The sequence below is a fragment of the Pezoporus wallicus genome, unplaced genomic scaffold (assembly GCF_028554395.1).
Source record: "Pezoporus wallicus isolate ANWC-B61680 ecotype Strahan unplaced genomic scaffold, APGP_CSIRO_Pwel_v1 contig_14787, whole genome shotgun sequence".
Taxonomy (NCBI): Eukaryota; Metazoa; Chordata; class Aves; order Psittaciformes; family Psittacidae; genus Pezoporus; species Pezoporus wallicus.
This window is the reverse complement of record NW_026640813.1, coordinates 234,787-262,022: the sequence shown is the minus strand read 5'-3', so window position 1 is coordinate 262,022 and position 27,236 is coordinate 234,787. Positions and strand designations below refer to the sequence as shown.

At 38.6% G+C, this 27,236-nt stretch overlaps 1 protein-coding gene and 1 long non-coding RNA gene across 2 annotated transcripts in view; one reads left to right on the top strand and one right to left on the bottom strand.

Annotated features, from left to right (window-relative positions):
* The window catches only part of LOC130605356 (uncharacterized), a 46,733-nt gene extending 36,680 nt beyond the window's left edge, over positions 1–10,053 (bottom strand). The window contains exon 1 of the long non-coding RNA XR_008973671.1: positions 9,464–10,053. This is a non-coding gene — a long non-coding RNA (uncharacterized LOC130605356). The remainder of the gene's footprint in view (positions 1–9,463) is intronic.
* FOXN1 (forkhead box N1) lies at positions 1,929–22,219 on the top strand. The gene is made up of 8 exons (XM_057420788.1): positions 1,929–2,048; positions 3,698–4,201; positions 6,328–6,438; positions 11,672–11,799; positions 12,598–12,694; positions 18,279–18,486; positions 19,030–19,557; positions 21,405–22,219. The coding sequence occupies exons 1-8, from the start codon at positions 1,929–1,931 to the stop codon at positions 21,671–21,673; spliced, it is 1,965 nt and encodes a 654-aa protein (XP_057276771.1). The 3' UTR covers positions 21,674–22,219.
* The last annotated feature ends 5,017 nt before the right edge of the window (positions 22,220–27,236 follow it).

Here is a 27,236-nt window from a genome sequence, read left to right as displayed (position 1 = left end):
CAAAGGCATTAAGTAACCACCACTGAATGCAGACAATCATCTTGACATTGTTTTAGTACAAGGCTGTCTCTCCTTTAATATTCAGTAAAGCACTTTCACTATGCAGGGAGGATTTTTATCGTTTTAAACCAGCCGTAAAACACCTCATTTCTCATCAGCCTCCTTGAGAGCAAAATTAAACTCATAAACAAAAGTTTTGGAGGGGAGACACAATAATAATTTGCTTTTCCTGGTTGTTTAGTATTGGCTGTCCAAATAACCATGATATATTCACTTTGTTTCCAGAGAGGAAGTGTGGTTGCCTTCAGTAAGCAGAGCCAGAGCTTTCTAACCTGTTGAATTAGCTCTTTATAGATAATGCTTCTTTTTACCTGGCTCTATCACAGATACTAATGGTAAACACAATGAGAAGAGAAAAGCTTCAGGCATTATCTAAAATCCAGAGCTTTTAGACTTACCTATTTTGTTATTTTCATTAATCTTTCTTGAAGCTCCTCCTTTTTCTTTACTTGTGACCATTTGTCAAATGTCTCTTGCAATGCAAAAGCCATTGGACAAGAATCCTAACTTACAAAAGCTTTTCATAAAATTCTAATGTATAAGACCACAAACTGGGAAGCTAGGTTGAAAAATTGCAGTGTAAAAGAGAAGTCAGACACAGCTTTGTATAACCTGAAGATAAGTGGGAAACCAGCACTAAGAGGGCACAGTGTGGAACACTTACAAATATACACACATGTATTTCCTACTTGTCAGTTTTCCCACCTGCTTCTTTCCAGGTGAGAGTCAGTAGGAAGTCTATCTCCTCATCAGCCTCAAGAAAAGAGTCTGCACCTAAGAAATCTCTGAACTTTATCTAACATCATTTTTTCCTGATATACTACTATAGGTCTCATACTTGATTTCCAAGGCCCATTGTGCTTTATCCCCTCAGGCAGTGCAGTCTTACTCATCATAAATATAGAGTTACCTTTGAACTATAAAGACAAAAAGGTTTTCCACATTTCTAGGTGATATATCTTTGTTAATCAAACCTAATAAAGCCCTTAGTTATTTACCTAACAGCCATTTAAACACGTGGCAAAGACCTTGCAAATTAACTCTTGAAGTGTTTTTTTCCCCCCTACTTGTACAAATCTAAGTATGAACATAAGAAATCTTGACATAGGCACAAACTTGGTGCAGCGTTATATGTGTGACATAAGAGGGTGTATGGTTCCAGTGCACAAGGACTGGGAAAACCCATGATAGAAAACAAAATCCAAGAAGATTAAATGTGTTCCTCTTAATCCAAAGAGCACCATCAGATATGTCTCGTATACCCAAAGATCAAAGATTGGGAACTTGAGAGGAGATCCACCTAACAAAAACAGGTATGGAATGATGGAGTTATTTACATCTCTCAGATACATTTAATAATGCAAAATAGAATGAAAAGGCTGAAGGGATTGGTACTAATGAAAAAGCAAAATGAAACCATCAGTCTGTAGCAATCATCAGTCTGAGTAATCCTACCAAAACCCTCTTCATTTGGTATAGTCCCATGGAAAGCAACAGGGGTGCATCTATATTCTCTCAATAAAGTAATATTGTTCAATTTGCATAACACCAAGGTGATACATTTTCATTCACTTATGAACTTACAGAAAACAAAGAAATGACTTATTTTACAAAAATCATGTGGCAAATCCATCTAAACTCTGTATCAGAGTTTATAATCTTTATAATTCTAATTCCATCTACAGAACACTTCTTTAACAGCAAATACCAGATAATTCAACTGAATTAGGAGCTCATCAGGACAGGGACTGTCCAGCTGCATGTCTGACACTGCCTCAACACCTGCACATAATGCAGTGGCTTCTTTTACAGTTTTAGAAACTATTTGATTTTGTCCTGACAGGGTTTCTGCCTGCGTGGCTCTGGTGATGGTTTCACTACTCCAAGATCAAGCAAATATTAAGTTTTCTTCTTCGGACACTCTGGAAAGGGATCAACAAGACCTCATGAAGACACAGGGGGACTCAGTATCCCCAGTTCAGCAAACTGTGAGTAAGCTGACCCAGTTCTGTTCTCTTTCTTCAGAGGCACAAGTTCAGATGCACCACTCAGCATTTGTAACTGGCACTGGAAGTTTTACTCTTGAGGAGCAGAAACCAGAGTTATTCTTCTGATCTAATCTTAAGCTCCCTCTAAGTTTCCTATTTGATTGCTTAAAAATCCTATTACTTTAAAAGCAGGAAATCCACCTAGCTACTAATCCAGTAAAAATTCTACATTGAAAGTAATTCTCACCCTGTTTCTAAAATAAATAAATAAAAAAAGCAGACAGACAGAAAGACATCAGAACTATTTGTTTACACCCTGCCAGTAGAGGATACCTTCAAGCACTTCAGAATTCCTTGGGTCTTATTTGGAATAAAATGATCTTTCTCCTGTTGTTAGGGTTGGAAAGGACCTTAGGATCATCTATTGACACACTGAAATTCATATGACTTAATATAATTAAATCTAGGGGGGGTGAAATCCTTATTTAACAAGAGATATCATAAACAAATGTACATAGGACTATAGAGAAGAGCAAAGAAGCAAGAAAGAAGAAGTTACAAACTCAGCAAGTTCGCGTTCATATGAGAAGGCAAAAGTGCCATGAGGTCATATTTGCTTTCTGCAGGACTCCATGACAGAATGGAACATTAACAGCTTTAATATAGACCCATGTGCAAGAGAATGAAGAAGCTTGTACCATGCTTCACTCAGAAAGCACTAGCTTTTAGGCTAACTTCCCTTTGGGACTTCTTGGAATGTGGTTCTTCCATGAGGGCACGTATTCCTTTACCTCTTCTCCTAAAGTATTGCAAGACCAACCTGCATTTGGAGGGGAAAGGACGAAAGGGAACACTTGATCATCTGTTCTGACTTTGTGTAACACAGAACATTATATTTTCCCCTTCGCTGAGCACAATAACCTGCTCTTGACTTAAGCACATCTTGTCAACAGGCATCCAAGTAGTTACTCATCCTTGATGTCAGGGAAAATACGCATAATTTCTAAGCTGAATGTGTTCAGCTCCAGGATCCAGACACTAGTTCTTGTTAAGCCTTTCTCTTCTAGATTAAAGAGCACTTCAGTAGCTGTTATTTTCTTTTTGCTGAAGTGCAAAAGGGAAGGGAGGAGATGAGACAGGAAGAAGGCTCAGATGTCTGCCTAGAGCCTCCCTGTCTCACAGAATGAGTGTGGCTATGTTAATGAAAGGAAGTGATGTAACTACCAACATATCTGGCAGCTTGTAACACCATCAGAGAATGAGATCAAGCTTATTTGACTAAACCTGTATATGACAAGACTTGCACTTATCATATTCCTGTCATTTAATCTTTCATCATTTGATCATACATCATCTTTGCCCTGAAATTGTAAGACCAACTAGTCAATAGTTACCCGAGACATCCTGTTTTTCCAAGATAGTTCAGTCTTCTCATTGCTTTTATTAATTTACTTTTGAACAGGTTTAAATATCAAGTAAGCAGAAACCCCCTTAGATCTTTTAGGGCTTCTCTGCATCAAGGTGGCTGGGACTACTAATTTTATACTTCTCATCAGCAATATATTTTTAAAGTACTTTTTTGTAAATAATGAAAATAATATAATATTTGCTCATACTAATCCTAGATAAATGCCAATAATCCATTGCAGGATAATCCCAGTTACAATTGCCAACCATACGAGTCAGACGGCAGGACAGAAAGGAAGAGCTCAGAGTCTTCTCACAGCCCCAGCCCTGCTTCTCCAGCCCAGGATCAGATTCATGGGAGATATTCTACAAGCCAAGGAATTCACTGTGGCAAGAACAAATTTAAAGCATCTTTCAGTACCGAGAAGTTCAGGAAGTTCAGTTATGAGGAAAGCACTGCAGGAAATTATGACAGGTTTCTCAAGAGCAGCAGAAACCCCTTTCACCCTTACAAGAGGCAGATCAGTGAAGATGTCTTCCAGGAAGCACATCAAAACCTCCCACCAGAAGCTTCACCCTTCAAAAATGCCAGAAGCATCGATGGGTTTGAGGGTCTACCAGGATCTACAGGTCCTGACGAGTCAGAGTCATTTCCGACACACATTCCAAACATCTCCACAGAACAACCCTGGTGTAACAGCCTCCAGTACAGCACCACAGGTCAAGATCACACTTCACAAGTCATGGTCAGTATTCTTTTCTACTTTTTTTCCCCCTGTTTTCAACTGCAAAAATATACTTTTTGGATTATTTTCTTATCTCTTAATGAGAGTACCTGGGCATTTAGTCTCTTGTCAAGTTGCAGGCTGGAGCTCAGGATAGACAATCATATTTACATGTTGAAGTTCTCTATTTCATGGCCTTTTCCTACTGAAAAACAGTCCCCAAAAAGGTGCATAAGGACAAATGATTTTCCACTAGACACAATACATGAATACTCAATATCCAGATTCTTCCTGACAACAGGTTTTACAGCAGTAATTACCATTAACTTGTGGTTTCAAGGGACAAAAATTCTCAGCACAGTATTTTTCACACATATGACAGATTTGCTACATGTTGGCTGAGCTGCAAATAGAAGAGAAACTCTAAGACATCAGAATTACTTTAAATACAAGATCTGTTTATGGTATGTGCAGTGCAAAGTAAAGTGAAAAGGGCTGATATCCATGCTGGAGAGAAGCAAGTGCCTATTTCAGGCAGCACACAAATCCCTAAAAAGCAAGGGAAATTACCCTCCAGTATCTCCACAAAGTATCTCTACTGTGATCCAAAGTGTAAAGCGTATCTTTATAATCTAGAGCAGACAAAAACAATGACTACACCTGCCAGGAGAGGGCCCTAACCACTGGTTCTAAATTGCTGCTGTGAGGCAAAGAATTTGAGGGTTACCAAAAGAAAGAAGGGTTAAAAATACCCCCAACATCTCACCTGGATTAAGACAGTTTACCAGGGAATAGAGGGATGTTGTCAGGGTACATACCTGGGGATTGAAGCCATTCAGGTTAAGAAGGAAATTGATCTAAATCTCTTATTTCCTGAATAAATACTCATCTAGGTCAGATGAGTTGAACGCAAAACCTGTGAGCCATTGATGAAAAAAAATCCCCATTTTCTTCCCAAATCCCTGGGCTGCACATTGTAGCAAATGTAAAGCCAGTGCAGCAGAAGCCTTTTACCACGTAGATGCAAGTACTTGGGAAATGACCGGCTGCTTGTTAATGTCTGAACAGTCAGCAACTTCAGATCCCTTGAACAGCTTACGTGCTGCTGGCAAGTCGACATTTCTGAAATGCTTCATCTTATGGTCACCAAAACAGCATGGATATTTATTAATATTTGCTGTGGCAGTTGCTTGGTGCCAGGAGATCAAACCAAGTCTAACATGCACCCCCTACACTAACCTATACCATAAAAGATGGTATTTATGGCCTTCCTTGAATGTCAATGACATCAACTTTCAGAAGAAAATTCCTGGCTATTGATGTTAAGGAAAAAGAACCTAAAGTCAGTCACTAGATGCGTGGATAAGGACACTGCTCAAGGCACATCATTCCCTTCACTGCTGGAGCTCTCTGCTTAGCACGCAGTTTGCTTGAATGGCTCTTCTAAAGCAGATGGTGTTACTACACACCATATGGTGCACTCAGCATTCCAACTACACAGCAAGTTTTAATATTCAGAACCTTAGCCCTTAACAGACTGAAATCCCATGTGAATCCAGGACAGGCAGCTGGGCAGACCTGGGAGAAATTAAGACTTGATGAACTTTTCTACCTTTATTTCCACAGTTGCAGAAATAAATCCCATTCTTATGATGTTTCCTGTATCTTGATCAAATTCAGTAGTCCCCTTAGTCTGAGTCATCTCTGCCACCTCTTTCCTGTGGCACCTCACCCTCTAGCTAATGACATAACTCCAGCATCAGCTCAAGGGACTGACAGTCTGCAAGATAAAATCAAGCAATGTGAAGACGAGACAGAGGCACATGTGCACACTCCAGAAGGAAAGCTGGAGTAGGCAGTTTGTGTGTAGGGAAGAAAGATAAACAGAAACTGGCATTTTCTGAGTTGCTCTTTGCATGCAATTTGGCTTGGGATTTCCTTTTTTAAAGTGGTAATTATATAAACACAGCAAATGTTTCTTTTTGTATGCTAGAATATAAATCAAATTCTAACACTTACTGTGACAGGATCAAGTCCAGAAAAGTAGTAAGCATAAGGAAAGACAAATCAGAATTATAATTAACAGAATTGCTCTATTTCAAGTAGAGGTGTTTTCTCTAATAACTCTTCCCTCAAATATTTTCTAGCAGGATCCAGACATGAAGCTCAGGACATCCCCCCTGGAAGGGCAGCCTGGTTTGTATTGCTATCAGCCTCAAGTGCAGCAGATGTATTGCCCCTCACATCCTTTCCATCAGGTCAGTACTATATAGAGACCAAATCCCGTATTTCTAGCACTATAATGATACAGTGGTTATGGTAGTAATACAAACAGACAGGTGAAACAATGCCTGCTGAAGTGGTGTTTGTGGGGCCATGTTTATATACATACATTCTTTTTATGACAATGAGATCTTAAAAGAGCCACATCTAAATTTTTTTTTTAAATATTAATGCATGGGCAGAAGAAAAAAGGGAAAAAAAGCTTTGTCAAACAGAATCTCAGTTCTGCTTATTTATGTTTTTACCATCATGCTCAAGAAAATTCACTTTGAAAGCAGATAAATTATCAACATAAGTGTTGGCATTTCAGGATCCCAGGGAATTAACTGTGCTTTAACTTCAGAATAAGAAATTAAATATACATGGCTGCATACTGAAAATTCAGATAAGGATAGAAACCCACTCTTAAAACAAGACATTAACAGCAAGAGAATGTTCATTCTCCTTGCGCTTGACAGCATACACATCTCTTTTGCAATCTTTTGACTGTTACATCATCCCCTGTGAAAGATTATTCAGCGAAGCATAATTGACAATAATGCTGATGATGCATGAGAATGCACAATATTAGGGCTGTTCTTCTGTAACTATATTGTTAATACTAAAAATGCACAGCAGCAACTGACACCTTGTTCTTCAGTGTGTTTAGATGTCATTTGAATACAGGTCAGTTCCTATTTTCAAAGCAATATATACACAGTATCTCTGGAAGATCATACATATATACCTTAATGCTTAATACATGTGATCCTAGTACCTATTTATAGATGTTAGTGAGTGTGATCTACTGAGCTTTGAAAACCTGGCATAGAGGGAGGGTGAGTGTCACAAAGTCATTCTCATGACTCTGAAATGAATTTAACTTATTTCCTCTAGATATAAATGGTGGTGCTGTTCAATGCATTGAAAACATTGCTTGAAACTCCCTATTTAAAACAAACAACCTCCAAAACTTATTTAAAGTGAAATTAAGGCAATGAGGATTTTACAGCTACAGAGGCAGAAATCCATGTACAAAGCCAGCACAATCGCTATAGCTCCTAACATTTACAACTGAATTAAACTTACAGCAAATTCACATATATAAAATATTTGACCATAAAAGCTCACACTTGAGTTAGGACTCCTTTGATCCCAGTGGCTGATGACTGATACTGGAATCAACTGTACCATCTCATTCAACTTGCTCAAGAAGTATAAAACCTGTGACTAACTGAGCAGTGATTTCAAACTGTGCAAAGCAAACAAAGAGCAGGTTACTGTATGATATTTCACTGGGATTAATTCATATGGTGCTACTAGTCTGAAACATTGAAATAATAATCATACCATTCATCATCAGGATTTAGTCCCTTATGAGGAAAAAGAAAGGTTATTTCTGGCATGATTTTCTTATAGAGGAAACTTAAGTAACATCTGAAAACAGATGCTGGATGACCATAAAGAATGAGAATAGATAAATGTTGGGATTTTATCAGCACTGATAAAACTAAATCATCTGTCACAGGTGACTGGTTAGGAATTTTAGTTGTTTGGCAAAACATGACTAAGGAAGAATGAAAGAATTCCATTCTCAGCAATGGATTTTCATATTTAAGTGTGTATTTTTCATACTTATAAATCCCCCACCTGTCTACTGAAATCTAAAGGAAGATGTTTCATTATTACAGTAGATAACCCCTCAGATACAGAATGGAATAAAATAGGGACTGACTATTAACCACTAGGAGAGCTTTTATGGCCTTTCCGAACTTCTAGTGTCTGGGACCAGTTAAACTGATCCACAGGCTGGTGTGACAAAGCTCAATGAGCACCCTCAAGTACCAGCTTCTCAACTCAGGTTCCTTGTCAAGTGTACAGCTGCTAAACAGATGTGAGAAGGCATGAATAACAGAGCAGCAGTTCTCCTACACTGAGTCAGGAAGTATGGCTACAGAATCATCTCACTCCTGGCTTTTTCTTTTACCTACCACTCTGGAATTCCACCAGCCAGAATTCACCAAACCTCCTTTTTTCCCCCCTATAATGTGGCAAAAAGGTAACTATCTTCTCAGTTTTATCAATACCTTCATAACTAGAGTTTCTTGTTAGCCTAAAACTCACTAGAAATGATAAAAGGTAATAAAACAGGCTAAGAAAGGTGATATTACACTATCATTCTAACTTACAAATTGGATTATTTCCTTATTGCTATTTTAGAAGGGTCCCAGATGAAGGATTATCCTGCTACAAATATAAACTAGCTCCCCACAGGGACTGCAGTACAGACATTGTGTATGTGCCACAGTACCACACATCTCACAGTATAAATGTCAGCTTGCTTTAGCAGAAACTCCAGTCAGCTGTTAACTCAGTGAGTATTTCTAATTTCTTTATTCATCCTGTGGCAGACACCCTTCCTCTGTCACTGCTGAGTTCACATCAGAACTATTACTACACACTGGCATTAACCACATTCAAAAAACCTACAAAATTAAAGCTGAAATACACCTTCTGGGAGCTGCCAGGCAAGATACAACAAGCACTAAGAGGACAGGCTTCCATCCACCTGCAGGCTGGCACTGTGACAGATCTCTTACATGCAGCAGGTTTCTGTTAGACTTTTCAATATTTGTGCTTCTTAATGTTATTATAGTAAAAGTATGGCAACATGTTCTACTACTCAGAGGAAAGAAACAATAGGCATAAGCAGCCAGCATCATAACAGGTAGAATTGCTGTCTGTGTGCCATAATCAGATACTGGAAAATGAAAGAACATGTGATACAAGACAGAGGAGAAGTGGAATAACATCTTTTGCATGAAGCAGCTCTATTATTAATACTTTACATTTAAAATTTGAATGGAGCAGTGCAATTAAAATCACTAGGAAGTTACACTCCAGAGAACGGGCCCTTTAGCCTGGAGTGAAGGATGTGCAAACTACGCCTCATTTTTCATTAGAGGGATGAGAGACATCAACTCTTTGGTTAATTTTGTCCAAATGATAAAATGGCCTCACCTTCCCCTTTGCTGGACACAACACAGATGATGATTCATAAGAAAAATTACTTCTTGTTGACCTGAAAGAAGTAGCAGACACTTACTGAAGTCACTTACCCACCCACCATAAAACATGGACACCTTTCATGCCAGTTGTGCGACTGTAAAACCAGCTCAAGCCTGTCATACCAGACCATTCCCCAGCCTCTGTTCCCTCAAAAAGGAGTAATGAAACCAATAAAACAGAAATAATCCTTAAAACACCCAGTTCTTGCCCTTGCTGATGACATCACAACCAGCCCCATCATTGTATTCTTTCCTTTCAAAGAGCCACCAAGACTAATAAAATCAAAATCATTGTATGAATTACCCAGTTTTCCACTCTGGTGCAAAACCCACACACTATGCAACAAACCAGGCAGCACAGAACTGCACATGGAAAATAGTTCAAGGTTAATGTGGAGACTGCCGTTTTGCCCAGGATTTAGTTTAACAAGGCAGGACACGATGAATGAGTATGTACATCTCATTTCTTTCACCCTGTTTACCATAGCAAACAAATTAGTGTATTCAGTATGTTTGTCCACATTCCATTTCAGGCAGTTCAGTGTTAGATAAAAGTAAACAGACAAAAAAACTCAAGCAACAACAGTAAAATTACTTAGAAACTGAAATAAATTATTCAGAATCCAGAATAAATACATTAACTATGAACATTTTGCAAGCACATGATAAACTCTCACATGCATTTTAAGGCAACAAAGACCAAGAGCGACAGAAGTTATCAGTCTGAAAATAGGAATGACAGTAAGAAACTAAGGAGACGTATAAATTACCAAGGAGATTTTCCCAACCAGTCTCGAAAGCTACATTATAATCTTTCAAAGGAGCCATAAAACTCTCATGACACATGACTTCTAGATCTAAGCAGTAAAACACTGGAACAGGGCTCAGCAGCCTTTGAGTACTAGGGAAGGCATGCAGGTAGTTTTTTAATAGCATATGACATGACTCCTAATTTTGGCCATGCCCTAGCCCTGGCATCTGCAAAGATTCATCTGTAAGAGGCAGAAATTCCTCTCACACTGAGCTCTGAGTTCAGTGGGAGCCTTTGCCTCTTGAAGAGCAAAATTGATGGTATCTCACCTCAGCAGCAGAGCGATTCTTTGTTCTTGAAAGTTGCTCACTTGCAGGTTTAAACTGTAATTTGGAAAAGAAAAAGGTGACCAACTGCTGTGTTAAAAAAGTGAGAACAAACCTACAGAAACTCTGATGCAATCCAGGCTATCTGTGCATGTTATCTCCCCTCTTTCACCATTTTTTTTTGCATGGGCATATCTCTATCCTGGTGACTGCATGATAGGCCAGTGATTTCTTTAGTGTGTCTTGAGAGTGGAACAGGCTTAGAGATCTCCTGAGGAGACAGCTTAGCACTTCAGTCTTGAGGAGCATTCTGCTGCTTGTCCCAAGGGATAGGGTGAGGGTAGCACAAATGCTATCTGATTTCAGGTATCCTGGATAATCTTTTTAGCTTTCTGATATAGAAAAGCGGGGGGTTGAGGAAAGCTGCCTGAAGCCCTTAAACTCCCAGCCCCTTCCAGAAGCCTGTTTCTTGCCACTGACTATGACAGTAGCCTCACAGCCTCGCAAGGTAGGCAATATGAAAACCACCTCTGAGAAACATCTCATATGCCACTTGTCTGTCCCTTGGAATGACACTACTAACTTATTCTAGAATAGCATACCCACTTTGTGTACACATCCACTACAGCTTTGGTGGTTGTTGTTTTGGGGTTTTTTACTTCCTCACCTGGTAACAGCAATTTGAACAGATGCTTTGGGATGCTGTTATGAATTTTCTGGAGACAATTACTAGGGTTCAGTTAGTCCCATTTTTCACAAGAACTCAGTAGCATAACAGGCAATAAGAAAGTACTTTTTTTACATCCTTCAATTTGGAACACACTAAACAGCATCTGGTAACAGTCAACGTATCAGTGAGCTCCTCCTCATCCATGCCCTGTTTCTTCTACTTTTTGGGTATTAACAAGTAATATTAATGTCTTCCATACCATGCTAGAAAGACTACATCTGGGTTGGCAAAACAGGTATGAAACATAGGCAGAAAGCAACATCCTCAGAGCTAGCTTAATAATGTTATTAAGAAATAAGTATTTTTGAAAGCTTGTTGAGAGGTCAAGTAACATCTCCTTTACTCTACCACCAGTATTCCTCGGGAGGCAGCTATCCTGTGACTTACATTACTTCTTCGCACTACCCCTACCAACGAATCGCTCCTCAAAGCAGTCAAGAATCCCAGCAGCCTCTGTTTCCCAAACCCATCTACTCCTACAGGTAATAACATACTTTCTCAGGTTCTAATGTTACAGGAAATACACTGTTTACCCATGGCCTATTTCCAGCATCATTTGCAACAACATGCTTATTCTTATTTGTCTTGCTCCCAGTGTGCTCTGTCCTGTTTGTATGAATCACAACATGTTCCAGACTCAGGGGCCAAGGCAGAGGGAAATGCAATGTTGTAAAGCTTGTGAACAGTTTTGATCACCCCACAACAGCTAGATGTTTCTCCAGTATAAAACCTTAGGTGCTGCAAATTTCATCAGCACAAGACTAATTACCTGTAGTTGTCTTCTCCAGGACCTGTATTAAATCTGATGTTTTTTCTCCAGTTATTATGGCAAATAAATGCCTAAAAACCATATCAGATATGCCAGTCACCACACAGGTTTAGCCCCCAGAGAGCAGCTTAACACAGTAGACCAGACAATTGCATTTTAATTGTACCTTCTTTCACTGTCATTTTGACACTCTTCTTGGGGCCTTTATCATTCAAACACAGTCTTAAATAAAAACACATTAGTAGAATTTGAAGGCTGTGGACTTGATTCCAGTTTGTATTACTTTATTTTAAGCCCTGGCTGGACCTTCTATGTGTGCTTTCAGAATTACCTCCAGAAGTTAAGCAGTGTAAGGAGACCGATTGTAAACAACTGGGTGGAAACTTTGAGTATCATCAGTGTTCATGCTCAGGCAGTGCAAGTCACAGTAATTACATACACTGAAAAAACACTCATTTTCTGCTTCTGAGGAGCAGAATAAGCTAAATTTTTTTTCTTTCTCTCTCTGAAGCATCCTGATCTTCATGGCACTCAAAAACAGCAAGACAGGGAGTTTGCCAGTCAGTGAGATTTACAATTTCATGACGGAACACTTCCCTTACTTTAAGGTGAGTGCCAAGGGGATGGGGGGGAAGTCTCTCTCTCAGCTTACCTGGCAGCAGAGGGAATAAAGAGGGGAACTCGATCTATGAAAAGGGATCATTTCTTAGGTAGATTAATATCAAATCAATTACACACTATATACCTTCATGATCACAAACCACCCAGCATCTAAGGCCTAGGCAGAAACATGAACATGATATGTGGCAATATTTAACACAGAAAGATATTAAGAACTGTTCTGACTTTGAGTTTGTGCAGATAACAGTGGCTGTTCCTCACCAACAACTCACCAAAAGGATAAATACTTTTAAAAACATATCCATTCCCTCCTCTCTGATCTCAAATACAGGCAGAACTGGTCCTGTGGCTTCCTTTGCCACCAGTAGCACCTCCAGACTCATGTGGAAGCAGAGGCTCAAGGTTATCTGGCTCTGTTCTGGGGCTGGAATATCAGTCTTGGGCAACTTCATCACTTGCATACACTGTACAAAGAGAAGTATAATATGTGATAAATAGTATTAAGCTCATAATTACACTGTAATGTTGGTGAAGGTGAGGGTGTATGGTTTGCAGCAGTTACTATTGAAATTTAAATCCATGCTATAAGAGAATGGTTTCTTGCACTTAGACTGCAAGTGGAAAGAGATTAGTCAGGGCATGATCCAAGAGCAGAAGGATTACAGTGAACATTTTAAAAAGAGCTGTAATAGAATCAACTGCTACCCAACACAGAGCTTTATTATTGCTGAGTCTTCAAAACCGTCTCACTAAAAAGTCCAGACCAGGTGACCTGCAACTGTTAGCAAGACTGTGAAAAATAAAGCAAGACCCAGAACAAACATGAAAAACCAAATAAAGCACAAGAGAAACATTTGTATTCAGAACACTAAGGATGACTAGAAATCAGTGTTCAGATACAAGTTTGCAATGGTTTTGGACACTAACTGAGGATAAATAATGCCCAGAAAAAATTAAACTCAAACAGGTCAGTAACCAGAGTAATAGAATACATGAGCTATCATGAAGGAAGAACTGTTAGGATCCTTTACACTTCTGCATTCCCAGATTTCCTCCCAAGGGAATCACCAGCTGCTCAACTGCTTGCTACAAGCAAGTGAAGGGAGGAAAAAAAATAAATAAATAAAATAAAAAAGAAAGAAACGTACCATCACAATTCAAGCAGTGTTCGATCACACCATGACTGCTCGTAACCCACTGAAACAAACCTGAAACACTTCAAGTCACAGGGACACAACAGATTTTTAGGCTAAACACACAGAGAATTCAGCAATGACAGTAATCTGAACAGGGAAAGGAAGAGCAGCAGAATGGCATGTGACAAGAACATAGTAACCGTGAGTTTCCTGTCATTTTCACAACAAGAATAGATTTAAATACTTGTATTTTGTCCCTAACAGAATAATAACTCTATATGCATTTATCACTAGCTGAAAAAAAATATTAATAATCCAAAGGAAAATAGTTTGAGGAGTATGGAAAAGGTGCTGGCCCCCAACATCTTGAAACTGGTATTTTGTGGAGTTCCGCTCCCCAGTATAATGCACAAATCATGGAATGCATTCCATCTGATCAATGTTTTCTGGAAAAATAACAGGAGTTTCAAGCAGAGAGGTGGGAATATTAAAAATAAGTTTTACAGATGTCCACATTTATTCAACAGACCAAACTGAAGTTAATTCTCCTTTGACTTGCAACACAATCCATTATAAAATTAACTAACCAGCAGGTTGCAAACCAAATGCTGCTGCTGCCAACATGCACAGAATTCCTCTGACACAAGACTGTGGCTCTGCAGGTGTCACCTTCCTTGTCCTGAAGTCATTCTGACACAGCAGAAACATTAGGGAGATACACAGCCTCTCCTCATCTGTATGTTGTGTGTAAATATTGTGTACTGTAGATACTGTGATATTTTGTGTGTAAACATGTACAAATAGGTGTGTTCACGTCTGCCTGTGTGTATACAGACATGTGTGGATACACATGCTCAGCTTGACAGAAGGTTTATTTCTATCACAGCTTTAAATAACTGTTTTATACCTAAACTTTCACTTTCTTACTTATCAAAACTTGGTCTTTTGCTTAATTCATTTAAAAATTGATGAGAATGAGGTTACTGCTGCTATACGCATCATAGAAAAAGAATGATACAGGGGGTAATACTGGAAAGTTTTTTGTGACTGTCACTATTTGGTGACAGCTTTCTATTTGCATTTTACTTACAAATACAGTCTTCAGCAAGATAAAGGATTATAAAATCAGCAAAGAATATTTTGTTGTTGCTACCAGAACTCTCTAAACAGCAGGATACAACAGGGAGAGGGGAAGCAATTAAAGTTGGAGAGAAACAGAGTACAAGTGTACACAGAATCTTGCTGGGAGACATTAGATGATACAAGCCTAGTCAAATTAACTTGTATTCGCTGCCACAGCAAATTTAGTTTCTATGATGCAACAATCTCATTTCTAGTTGAAACAGAGCAATCCAACTCCTACGTCCTAAAAAAAACATCTACGCAGCTAAAGTCGAATTACTCTTTGATGTACCTCTCCCTTCTCTTGAGACCTAGATTTAAAGAGAAAGGGTTTTGCAAGATCACTGAACTCTTTAAACTTCAAGAGGCGGTCAGGATCAATGGGTCTGTGCAGTAATATTTTTTGCTTGTCATCCTTTTTGTCTTTGTAGTGATTAGTGAGTCTAACAGAAAGCTTTAATCTTGGTAATTGGAGTTATTGCAGTGGTCCAAGAGGTTAGGAAGGTCTGTGGTCTGATGAACTTAGAACAGCAAGTTGCAGTGTCCAACTCTACACAGCTTCATCCATGCTCTGCTGAGTACAGCAATAGCAAAACCAAGCCGTAGCCAGGAGATTCCAACTGTACAAGGGCAATGCAGGAGCCAGAGCTCAGTTCTTTAACAAATATTAACTTAAACTACTAACAGAGTTGTAACATGATCACGCTGCCAGAGTGTTCCTTCAGGGCCTACCTGGGTAAATGACTGGTTTTCACTGCTCAGCAATCCCAAGTTTAATGCAAGAACCTGCTCAGCTCTTGGCAGCAGTCTCCAGCAGAAATCCGTGTACTTTTTGCTCTTACGTTTCTAAAACTACCTCATAGTTTACACCCCCACACATTCTGAAAAGCTCTGAGAAACACATGCCACTCCCATCTTCCCTGGTGCTTAGCAGAAACACTAATTATCCTGTCTAGATACAGCCTCCTATGCAGGGCACAATCATGAATATTCTTTCAGGTCAGCTTCTTCAGTAAGCTAAACACGCATCTTACCTAGGAGCAACAGTTCTAGTTACTTTTGGAACTGCCAGAAAGCAACTTGAATATGATCTGCAAAGGAGAAAAATTGATTCATCAGCTTTAATATTACCCTGTGGCAGAAAGAGTTTAAAAAGGGAGGTTTTGCCCCTTTTTTTTGTTTAAACAGAAATGCAGTATTCCACCTATGGGACCCTCTGACAGAATAGTGAAATGCTGACATCAGGTGGGCCAAAAGGGTAGAAATTGCGCCGCGATGAAGAGAAAGTAGCTTCTTTTTTAGTAAGCAACATGTATTTAACTTCCACTATTGATTAACTTTATTTAATGAGGAGAGCAAGTATTAAATTTGACCCTGAAATTCTTCAGTAAGGCTTTTAACACCTTAACCCACTAGATTTTGCATTCCTGATAAAAGCAGTATTTCTGTCAAAGCGTGCTCAAAAATGCAGGGTAGCATGTGAAAGCAAGAATGGACACAAGTCCATTTATAAAAGATGGTCTAGAAGAGATCTGCTACTCCAGGAAACATTTAGAGAAAGTATCCAAAAGCTGCTTTCTGTAAGTGAATGATCCCTATAAATAAGGCCTAAGAATGGAAAGGAAACTTAACATGCATAAAAGGGAAATTTTCATGTTTAACCTCTTTAAAAGTACTACGGAAAATCATTTTTATTTCTTGTGCTCTCTGGTCAACAACTGCAACAACCAATATTTTACATCCATGAATGTGAATTAATAGCGGCACACAAACAATGTCACCCACCTTTCAGAGAGCTGTTTGATTTTTTTTTTTTAGCTCTTATGACACATAGCTGAGGATTTTCTGGAAACAAGAAAAAGCATCCAAAACTGATTAAAACAAAACAAAAAGGCTTCACATACTCTAGACTCCTTGAAATCTGATGAGCTCTGAAGTCACTCTTGAGATTTCTCATCTCTGCAAATGCAGACCCTTTGGAAAGAATCATTTGACTGACACAGATAAAGCTACAATTCTGGGCTTTTAACTGGTCCTACAATGACAGGGGAGGTGTAGCTGGACAAGCAGTTGCATCTACTACAAGGAAGCTGGGTTTTTCAGGTTGATTCCTACCATTACATAGCAAGTCATTTTTCCCACTCCCTTTTTTTTTGAGCTTACAGTGCAGTGGCAATAAGCTAAGAGAGCTCTACTCGGATCTGCAACAAACAGCATCGTACAATACCTACCAAATGAAAAGCAAGGAAGTGACACATCAGGAATTTACTGTAGGAATCTTCTGATATGAATATGCGTACTAATTTACAAAGCCTTAATGTGATGGGCAGCATTTTCTGGCTGGATGACTAAGGAAACAGAAATGAATGAGATCAAATAAACATACACCAGAAAAACTGAAACGCAATAAAAGCATACAGTGCTGTTTCTTCAAGATCAGCATTTCAGACTAGCAAACAAACAAGCATTTCCCATCAGAATACGAGCATGACTGTTTTGCTGAGTATTTCCCTCTTCATTCCCTACAGCAATATTAATTATCAATGTTCTTCTACAAGCAATCAGGGAAAACAGAAATATTGTAAAGATTAATTTGTATAAACTGAGGGTTTGCACTAAGCTTTCTTTTCTTTCCATTCTTGCAGTTGAATGCAAACCCCTTCCTTAGAAAAAGGAGGGAATTTTGTTTCCCTCATCAATCAGAAACATCCTAACTAAAAACAGAGGAATCATTTTAATGAAGCTCACACACACTGTTCAGCCTAAAGGACCTTCCAACTTCTACTACCAAGTTAAAAAAAAATGCAAAGCAAAAAGATGCAGCAATCAGATGTACAAACCTGTATCTCATCCACTGGGCTTTTGCTTAAACCATGTGGTTATGTAATTGGCTACACCTCCAGCAGCATGCCAAAATGCTTTTGAAGTCTGCCTGGACAACTCATTTGAATCCAAGTGGCACGCAGCCCTTCAACTAAGTGTTTGAAATATTTCTAGGTGTGCTAAAAGGGATTAAAAGATTTCCTGTTAGTTCACAGTTCTGGAATATAATTCTTTAACACATTTAATTCTTGTAATTTGCAAATTCAAACATACAGTAGCCCCTCTGACAAGGCCAACCTTTTGCTTAGAAGATCAGTTACTATGTTATCTGATTCCTCTTCCCACACCACACGACTGTAACATTTTTGTGGCTTCCTTCTATGGTACCAGTTTCATTTTGTAGAAAGTATACTCTAACCAGTCAAAATAGAGAAATATATTTGTATTTTTTCCTTGAAGTTCCATTCTTAGACTGGATTTGTTTTTCCAGACAGCTCCGGACGGCTGGAAGAATTCTGTACGTCACAACTTATCTTTGAACAAATGCTTTGAGAAAGTTGAAAACAAGTCAGGCAATTCTTCTCGGAAAGGCTGTTTGTGGGCTCTGAATCCAGCCAAAATCGATAAGATGCAGGAGGAGCTTCAGAAATGGAAGAGGAAAGACCCAGTTGCCGTAAGGAAGAGTATGGCAAAGCCAGGTCAGTAATATATTAGTGTATTTGTTCCCAAACAGTGTAACCCAGAACTTTTATTTGCAATAGACATCAAGCTCTATAAGAGAATTTAGACAGGATTTAGGAAAGCATTTAAGAACTTCCCTGGTTATAAACTGATTGGCAAAACAAAGAATTAAAATTAAAAGCAGAATTAGATAAGACCTGGTTTTGCAGGAATGCTTCCAAATAGGCACACAGAAGCCTCACCAAGGGAACATTTTCTCTTGACATCTCATTAAATTTTAAAGTAAAACCAACACTGAAATAAGTACTAGATAATAAAATTTGAAATTAACTGATAGTATCCAGCCTTTAAACACAGAGATGCAATTTACTATATACTCACTTGGCAATGCTAATTTAGAAAAGCATTTCAGACCTTAAGAGTGATCATAAATGGGTTAGCACTCGTTTGCCATTCCACTCTCCCATTTCCTAAAGAACACTAGAATTCCAGCTGCAAGCTGTGAAGACTGAGGCTTTGTTAGGAGTAAGTTAATCACGGGCTCTTTTCTTGTTTTGTAGAAGAACTTGACACACTGATAGGTGACAAAAGCGAAAAGCTGAGATCTTCAATGATGTCCTGCAGTCCGACTGGCGTTGCAACTGCATCCCTTTCCAGGCAGATGGCAGTCCAATCCCATTCCTTATGCGAGCCCTCGCTTTCCTCCGGTATACCACAGCCATTACATAGTATCCACGCAGCAGGAGCTCTACATGTCAAGAACCCGTTGCCAAATTTGCTTGGGGGGCAGCAAACTGCGTGCTATACATCAACACAGGGTTTTCCTCAAATCTCAAGTACATTAATGCAACAGTCACCCGACCCTCAGACCCTTTTTCCTTCTGCGGAGGCTCAAAGTGAACTCAGAACTCAGCCTAGCATCACCCAGGACTCACCGCTGCCGGCTCAGACCCCCCCCAGCTGTGGAGTGAAGATGCTGACAGAGCACTCTACAGCCAGGACAATGCAGGACACGCTCATGCAGGAAGGAGATCTCAGCAATGATATCGATGCTCTTAATCCATCCCTGACTGATTTTGATCTCCAAGGTAGGCATCTCAGGCATTTTTATTTTGTAGAGTCAGGCTTATTACATTACATCACATCACAACCTGCAACAGATGCATGTATATCCTTCTTTCTTAACTACTTGTCCTTGCCACTGCTACGAAGACTTGCTTACCAGGAGACATGATTTTGCACAACAGATTAACATCCAGAGTTTTGAAAAAACCCAAATGCTTACTCTTGATTACAACTGCTGATATTGAATAGTACAATACAGTACTTAGAAGGTATTTTTTAAATTTCTCACTTAAAACTACTCAAGCAAAATTATTTAGTGCACGTCAAGAGAATTCTCATGTGAGAGGCACAAGCAGAAGTCATTTTGATTGAATTAACATGTCAACATATTTCTTTATCAATATTCAAACTCCTTCCACAACTCTACTCACAGGAGTGCTGTTTACTCCTTCACAAGACATTCATTCAGGGCATGATCTATGCCCTGGACAATTATATTTTCCAAGGTGTGTTCTTAAATACTTAGTCATGCAATGCTGACAAGTAAAGGGTTTTTTAATGTGAAATAATTGAGTCACCTTGAATGGACAGGATTTTGAACATTAAAAACATAGCTTTCCATTAAAAATAAGGGAAAAAACCCAACCCACCATGTGTGCGTACGTGTATACATATATATGTATTTATATATGTGTTTATATATAAATAAAACCTGCAGGTTCCAAATGATAAAGCTCTTGCTGTACCACATAACATGCAAAAACTGCCTTCCTGCACAGGCAAAACATGGTACAAAAGCAACCTAAAAAACAGAGCAAAAGAAACCTCCATAATCTATATGACCCAGCAAGTGCCATTGTGCCGTCACAACTATTCCACAATCCTGTCATGCCCAGATCACTTACTAAGATTAACAACAGTTTTTTGAATCCTCAGCTTCTTCCTCTTTCAGGCATTCCACACATTTCTCTGATCCTCTTCCCACTTCATTCTGGAACATGCTCATTTATATGGTGAATATTCTGAATGCTTCACCAATCTGGTACAATTCCATCAAAATTATCAACACTTAAATTAGAATTTAAGGCAAGGCCTGCACAGCTGCAGCAAAACCATTATGCATCCACACATTAAAAATAGTTCTTTTAAAAATCAGCATTATTCTAGCAAATGGCTAAATATGACCCCATTTGACAGTCTGCAGGCGGTGGGCATAGCTTTAGAACAAGTTTTCCCTGATACAGTCCCCACAAGGAAATCTTCAGTGATTACTATGAAAAATATAGCCCTCCTGTAGAAACTTATGTCAGGCTTTCGCTGTGATATGCGCAGAAATATCAGCAGAAAGATGAGAACTGTTTTGGTAAACATTAGGAAAAAGTCCCATTTCAGATCTTTTGATTTGTCAGGTCAATCAGATACCCGGTGACTTAGTTCACTATTTAGAGAACCATAAGAATACAAGAAGGCCAGTCATAAAGTAGTATTATTTGCAGATTTGTCCCACAAAGTGCCAATAGCTCTTCCATAACTTATAAAGATAACAGAGGCAATTTCCTTTTTCAAAATTAGTGATGGGAGGGGGTTTCAAATAGAAGTTATGCTACCTAAGTACACATTTGCAACAGAATCTTAATTATCAAGTGAAATAATTTTCTTAAACTAATGCTGCTTTCTCAGATTTAAATTTAAGGTGACAGACAACTAATAACTAGTGAATAATCTAATCAATCTTTTTCCTTTCTCAATCACAGGTTATTAAGAACACCTACACACACAGCATACTAACTGTATAATTACTGACCTGTAAAACAATGTTCAAAAAGCATATATGAAGAAAGTTGACTCAATCCCTTTTGTTTTGTTATAGGAAACCTTTGGGAGGAGCTGAAAGACGACAGCTTAGCTGTGGATCCCCTAGTTCTCATTTCATCATCCCCAATGTCTTCCCAATGTTTCCCTTCTCACTGCCAGATGGAGAACACCAGCAGCAATAGCATCAACATCCAGAATGGAACCCCACACAGCAATGTGCCTGACCTACAGCTCACTACTCTTTACTCTGCCTTTATGGAACTGGATACAGTGTCTCCTGCCTACCTAAGTAATACTGGATCCAAACCTATAGCACTAATGTGAACCACGCACCAACCTAGTTATTATTACTTGGTCTGAATACAGTCCTAACCATCCCACACACTGACCCGCCTGATTTATGTCAGCTGAAACTGTGTCCATTGGAATAAGAATACTCTTTTTCCAGAACTCACCCGCAGGATATGTAGCTTTACTATGACAATTTTCTACAGACAGATACTAAGAAAGTTTAAAAGACTATTTAAAGATAATATTGTTAACGGCTGAACTGGTCAACACCATTTTATCAAGCCACTCATCTTCTCTATCTTCCAGGAACAAATGACTATAAGAGGAAAACAAATTATTGACATTTTTCTTTTCTTTTTCAAAATGAAAGCTGCTTGCAAATGAACACAGAAGCCAGAGCTTACAATAATGTAACTTATTTCTTGGAGCCAGTGATGGCAACAACATCTTCTGCACACAACTCAAAACCAATCTGCATATTAAAACATTTATAGTCCCCTTGAAAGAAGTTCTGGGGGTTGGTAAACAAGAACATAAACTGAAAACTCCGCAAGTATTAGAAGATAGAGGACTAGCTGCTGCCAGACTAAACCAAAGCAACAGATAGAATTTAGCAAAAAATATAAGTTTTACTGTGTTTAAAAAGAAATTTAAAACTTTGCTTTTTTAATAAAAAAGAACAAAATTTAGTAGAATTTTTACTTGGCTGAAAATTATTCACATTCATTCCTCTATTTTTATTCAGACAAATGAACAGTAAGATGAGTTATTCAACCACTAAATCAAGATTTTTAAAAATGCTAATAAAGAGAACAACAATAGTTGTGGTTAGCCAAATCCAAACAGCACCTGTTTTAACAACCAGCTGCCATCTGATGCATCCAACAGGGTTTATTACAATGCTGAATTAACTCCTGCACTAGAATAGTGTCTGGTTCCTACCATGAGCTAAACTAAGGCATCTCAGTAGCCAGTTTCTCAGGAACACATTTCTCTCTCTGATTTACCATAGAGGTGCTGCTCATGACATGACAGAGCAGCGCTTTATTTCAAGTGAAGCAATCTAAACCCAAAGCAATCTTGAGCAGGAACCCTTAACAGTGCTAAGGAAAAGAGCCTAAAAATAACAAAAAAAAAAAAAAGTGTCTTGAAGTGACATCTCTGTTCACATATTACAGAAACTTGGAAGAAACTAAGGAGGTTAAAATTTACATCAGATCAGGTCACACTGTGAAAAAGCAACAATGAATTGCAAAGTACAGAGCAGGTAGAGCAGTGGGACAGTACTGCCAAAATAAATGCATGTGGGTTTAATAGCCACTTTCCCACAGCAAGGTACCACCATAAGGTGCTGCCAGTTAAGGCTGAAGCCAAACCCAGGATGAAATCAACAGTCTCAACCATGCCTACTAGCCTAGACTTAAACCAAAATCAGATTAGGGGCAGACGGATAGAGAAGATTTAGGAAGAACACGTGATGCAAGTTCATAATCCCTGATGCAGCTACCAAGAGACCCTCACTTGACTTGAGCCCTTCTTTCTCTGCATTTCCTGCAAACAGAACAAGCAGTGTGAGACATGCATTCAGTTTGCCAAGCTGCTTGTTGTGGCTTAAGCAAAAAAAAAAACACCCAGCAGGAACAGAGTTCTGCAAACATACTAGAGCTGGGTAAATCAATTCTTGACCATCCTTACATTTAGATAAGGAATAAGGAAACAATTTAATATGCCACATCACTAGAAATGTACATATTAAATGATAAGCCTTAGTAAGTATAAAGCTGCTAAACAACATATTCAGAATAATTTGAGTTACCATGTTACAGATAAGTAACTACCAAGCACAAACTTTTAAGAGCAATAATATTATGCTAAATACCTTTTTTGGAAAAAGAATCAAATATATATATATATATATATGCCCTAATGTAACCATGCATTGAGGGAAAGCAAAACCAAACCGACCCCCTGCCCTGTGACAGAGAGCTACTATCATTTCTTAAAATATGTCAAAATCACTCTTAAGCCAAAAATAGTATTTGGTAAATAATGTTATCTATAAATAGCAGACTGTTTACAACAGATCTGACCTGTGCTATGAGATTGGTTTCCAGAGCTCTGTGTGTACACTCTCTCTGACTTCAACAGAGGACTCCACCACCGTGCCAGCACTCCCACCACTGGGGTAGGACCATCTGTCCAAACCCTCACAAATTCCTCAGATACATTTAATTCCAGTGACCACCGACATCAGTGGATTCTGCATACAGCTGCCTGTATCCCCAAGGACTTTTCAGGATAATTGTCTATTTAGAAGTCCTTAACTGGAAACAGCGAAGCGTTGATACAGAAATCAGTATTTCCAGAGGCCTAAGGGAGATAATGAGTTCTTAATTATTTTCAGTCACTGTTTGCATCAAATTCTCATTAGCCCTTTTTAAAACCCTTTGGATGACACACACTGAGTAGCACCATGCAGTGAACACACTATGGCCACTACACAGAATATCACAGACCCTTGCAAAGCATTACCCTACAGAGTTAACCATCTTCCTAATACTTTGCGTTTGGCAGAGGGGAACAATGACAAGACAATACATGAGAACATGGCAGGTGAAGTCTATCAGGAAGGTCCATCACTCCAGAAACATAATAAAATTGCAATAACATATTTGTAATTAAAGCAAATCCACAGCACAAATCAACTGTGATTCTGGACAACACTTTACCAGGATGAGCAAGGTATTTGCTAAGGAAATACAGATTTTTAAAACAAGAAAACCTATGCTTCTTTTTCTGTGTTAAAGATTTCTAGTTTATGGGTACAGCAATTCACTCATTTGTAAATTCATATGTATCATTCAGATACTACACGATCTATGCTGAACAGGTGGAGGGCATTCTCTCAGATACACCAAAACATACCATGCACATGATCACAAGGTGGAGAAACAGAGGAAGAAATCTACATGTCATGCTGCATTCCGTATTTTTCTTAGTAATAAGCTTTGAAGATTGAACAGACAAAGAACAAAAGGGGCAAAAAAAAAAAACCACTTTAAAAGCTTTTTTCTTTTGTTTTGCTTGATTTTCTTTGACATACTGTATCTACGTAAGAAAAGTTTGTCATCCCTATATAAAATTATTTATTCTAAGCACCTTATTTTCTCCAGTGAATTCCATTTTAATATGGTTGGACATTTCACAGAAGTTCTAAGGAAAATCATGTAATGATTTATATTAAAAAAGAGTCATGTTAAAAACAAAGACTGCAAGTTAACTAACATAAACCCTCTGGGTTTTCCTTCCCACCCCCTTCAGGCTCTTCCATCTAGAATTTTCTGGTCTTGCTTCAGTTTAGCATTAGCAATTCTGGTACACATGGAAATTGAAATATGGGTGCATGAGGAAAGAGTCATGCTGTAAATTATAGTTCTGGAACAATCATTTTTTAAAGAAGGTAAAAAAATATTTAACTACTTGAAGTTTATATAGAAGAAAGATCCTTATCTTGTGCAATTCTTATTGCATACTTTTAATATCATTTTTTACAGCCCCTGATAGCACAGCAAACATTTTCCTAGAACTTTAAGAGCTGCTGACACCTCACTTCCTACCTCCTGTAAAATAAGTCTTTTGCACACATTGCAAATCTATTGCAGATACATTTGCATTAAAGACCATTTTAAGTAAGACACTGAAAACAGGGGAAGGAAGAAGGAAAGGAATGAAGCTTTCTAAGGCCAATGATGTTTGCTTCATCAGCCTAAACCAAACACATTATGCAAACAGCTATTTCTGTCAGGAGTAAAAAAAAATAAACACCAAAATCTGAAATATAATTACCATAAAAATCTCTCAATTCTAAGCAGAAGAAAGTGTTCACTGTTGCCCTCCTCAACATACGATTAGGAAAAAATTGCATTCTAAAGATTAGGATTCAATAGTTTAACATGTATTCTTTTATTGTATGTTTCAGAAAATATTGTGTAGTGACTTCAGAAAATTCAAGTAATAGCAATTTCTATTGGAACTATGTTTTCAAGCCCTTTTTGCTTGACATACCTAAATCTACTTAATGTTCCCAAATTTACTGTTACAAGACTCCTGCCTAAAGCAGGCTGCCTCCCACACGTTTTCCTGTTCTTGATATAAAACCATCACCTCTGAAGATGCATTTGCTTCTGTTGATACAGCTCTTGTCAGATACATTCATATCTTTGCACCATCTTTCAAAACCCTGGCTCAGCACTGAGCTGCTTAAACCAGACAGTGATTAATAGGCATTATGAAACAGATACAAGTAGTCAGTGTTACTTTGTATCTCTAACTTTGTACACAAAGCTTGAAAATAAAAGTGAAACTGACCTATTGGCACTTCCAAGTAAATTTAAACTACTGGCTGAATTAAGTATTTGCATTCCAGGACTTACCGGTGCTGATGCCCTTTTTGTATATTTCAGGCTTCCAGATACATGTGTGTATGCTTGTGTTTAGGCTACTAAGTGTTAAAACCAGTAAATACTTCCCCACAAGCTTTTTCTAACCCCTTAATCCATTTCTGGTCCAACACAAACAAAACCAAACCATCCAGGAGCTGAAGCAGAGCTGTATGGTTTCCCATGCAGCCCCTCACTGCCATAATGGAAATGGAAGCTTTATGGCAGCACTTCCCACTTCTGGCCACAGCAAAGATTGAACTGAGGACTGATTTGCTCTTCACTAAAATAATGAAATAAGTCAATAAAATTAAATATAAATATAATTTAAATAAAATTTAAATCCAGTCCTTTTAGAAGCAGAAATGGCATTTTTAGTTATTTTTATCCAGGCAAAGAAACAAAACTTGTTTGCACTGAAAACACTGACATCCTGAAAATAAACAGCAGCGGGAACACCATTTATGCACATTGGATTTGTTTCCCCTGGGTGCTTCCCATTGATGAAAAATCTCAGCTATCAAATACCAATATAACAAACACTGACTGGAGGATAAACTGACAGATCGCAGCAACCAGGCACCAACATGAAGCCACCATCAGACAAGAGCCCTCACCAGTGGGAGGCAGTGGGAAACCAGCAGTCCGTGCTCTTCAGCCTTCTATAATAACAATGTTTTAGTCTTTTGCTACCTCCACATGAAGTCTGGGTGTCTTCCTAGCACAGATTTCTCAGTTTGGGCTCCATACAGCAAAGGGCTCAGAGGCAAGCAGGAAGCTGAACAACCCAGCAGCCTTTTCTGGGCTGAACCTCTCTTAATCAAGGCCCATGAGATGCCAACAAACACTGGAATTAGTTTCCAAGAACTACTGAGCTCGCACCAACTTCAAGGCAAACCAATTTTATGCACAGAAAGCATATGGCACACCTCAGGGCCAATAAATGCCAATAAGCAAACTGCAGCTGAATCATAGAATCCCAGACTGGTTTAGGTCGAAGACACCTTAAAGCTCATCCAGTTCCAACCCCTGCCATGGGCGGGGACACCTTTCACTAGAGCAGGTTGCTATTAAACCTCCGTAATTCACCCAGTGAATAACAAAGCACCAAAACACATCATTGTATTGAAGAACTGAAGGCTTCCTATTCCGAATAG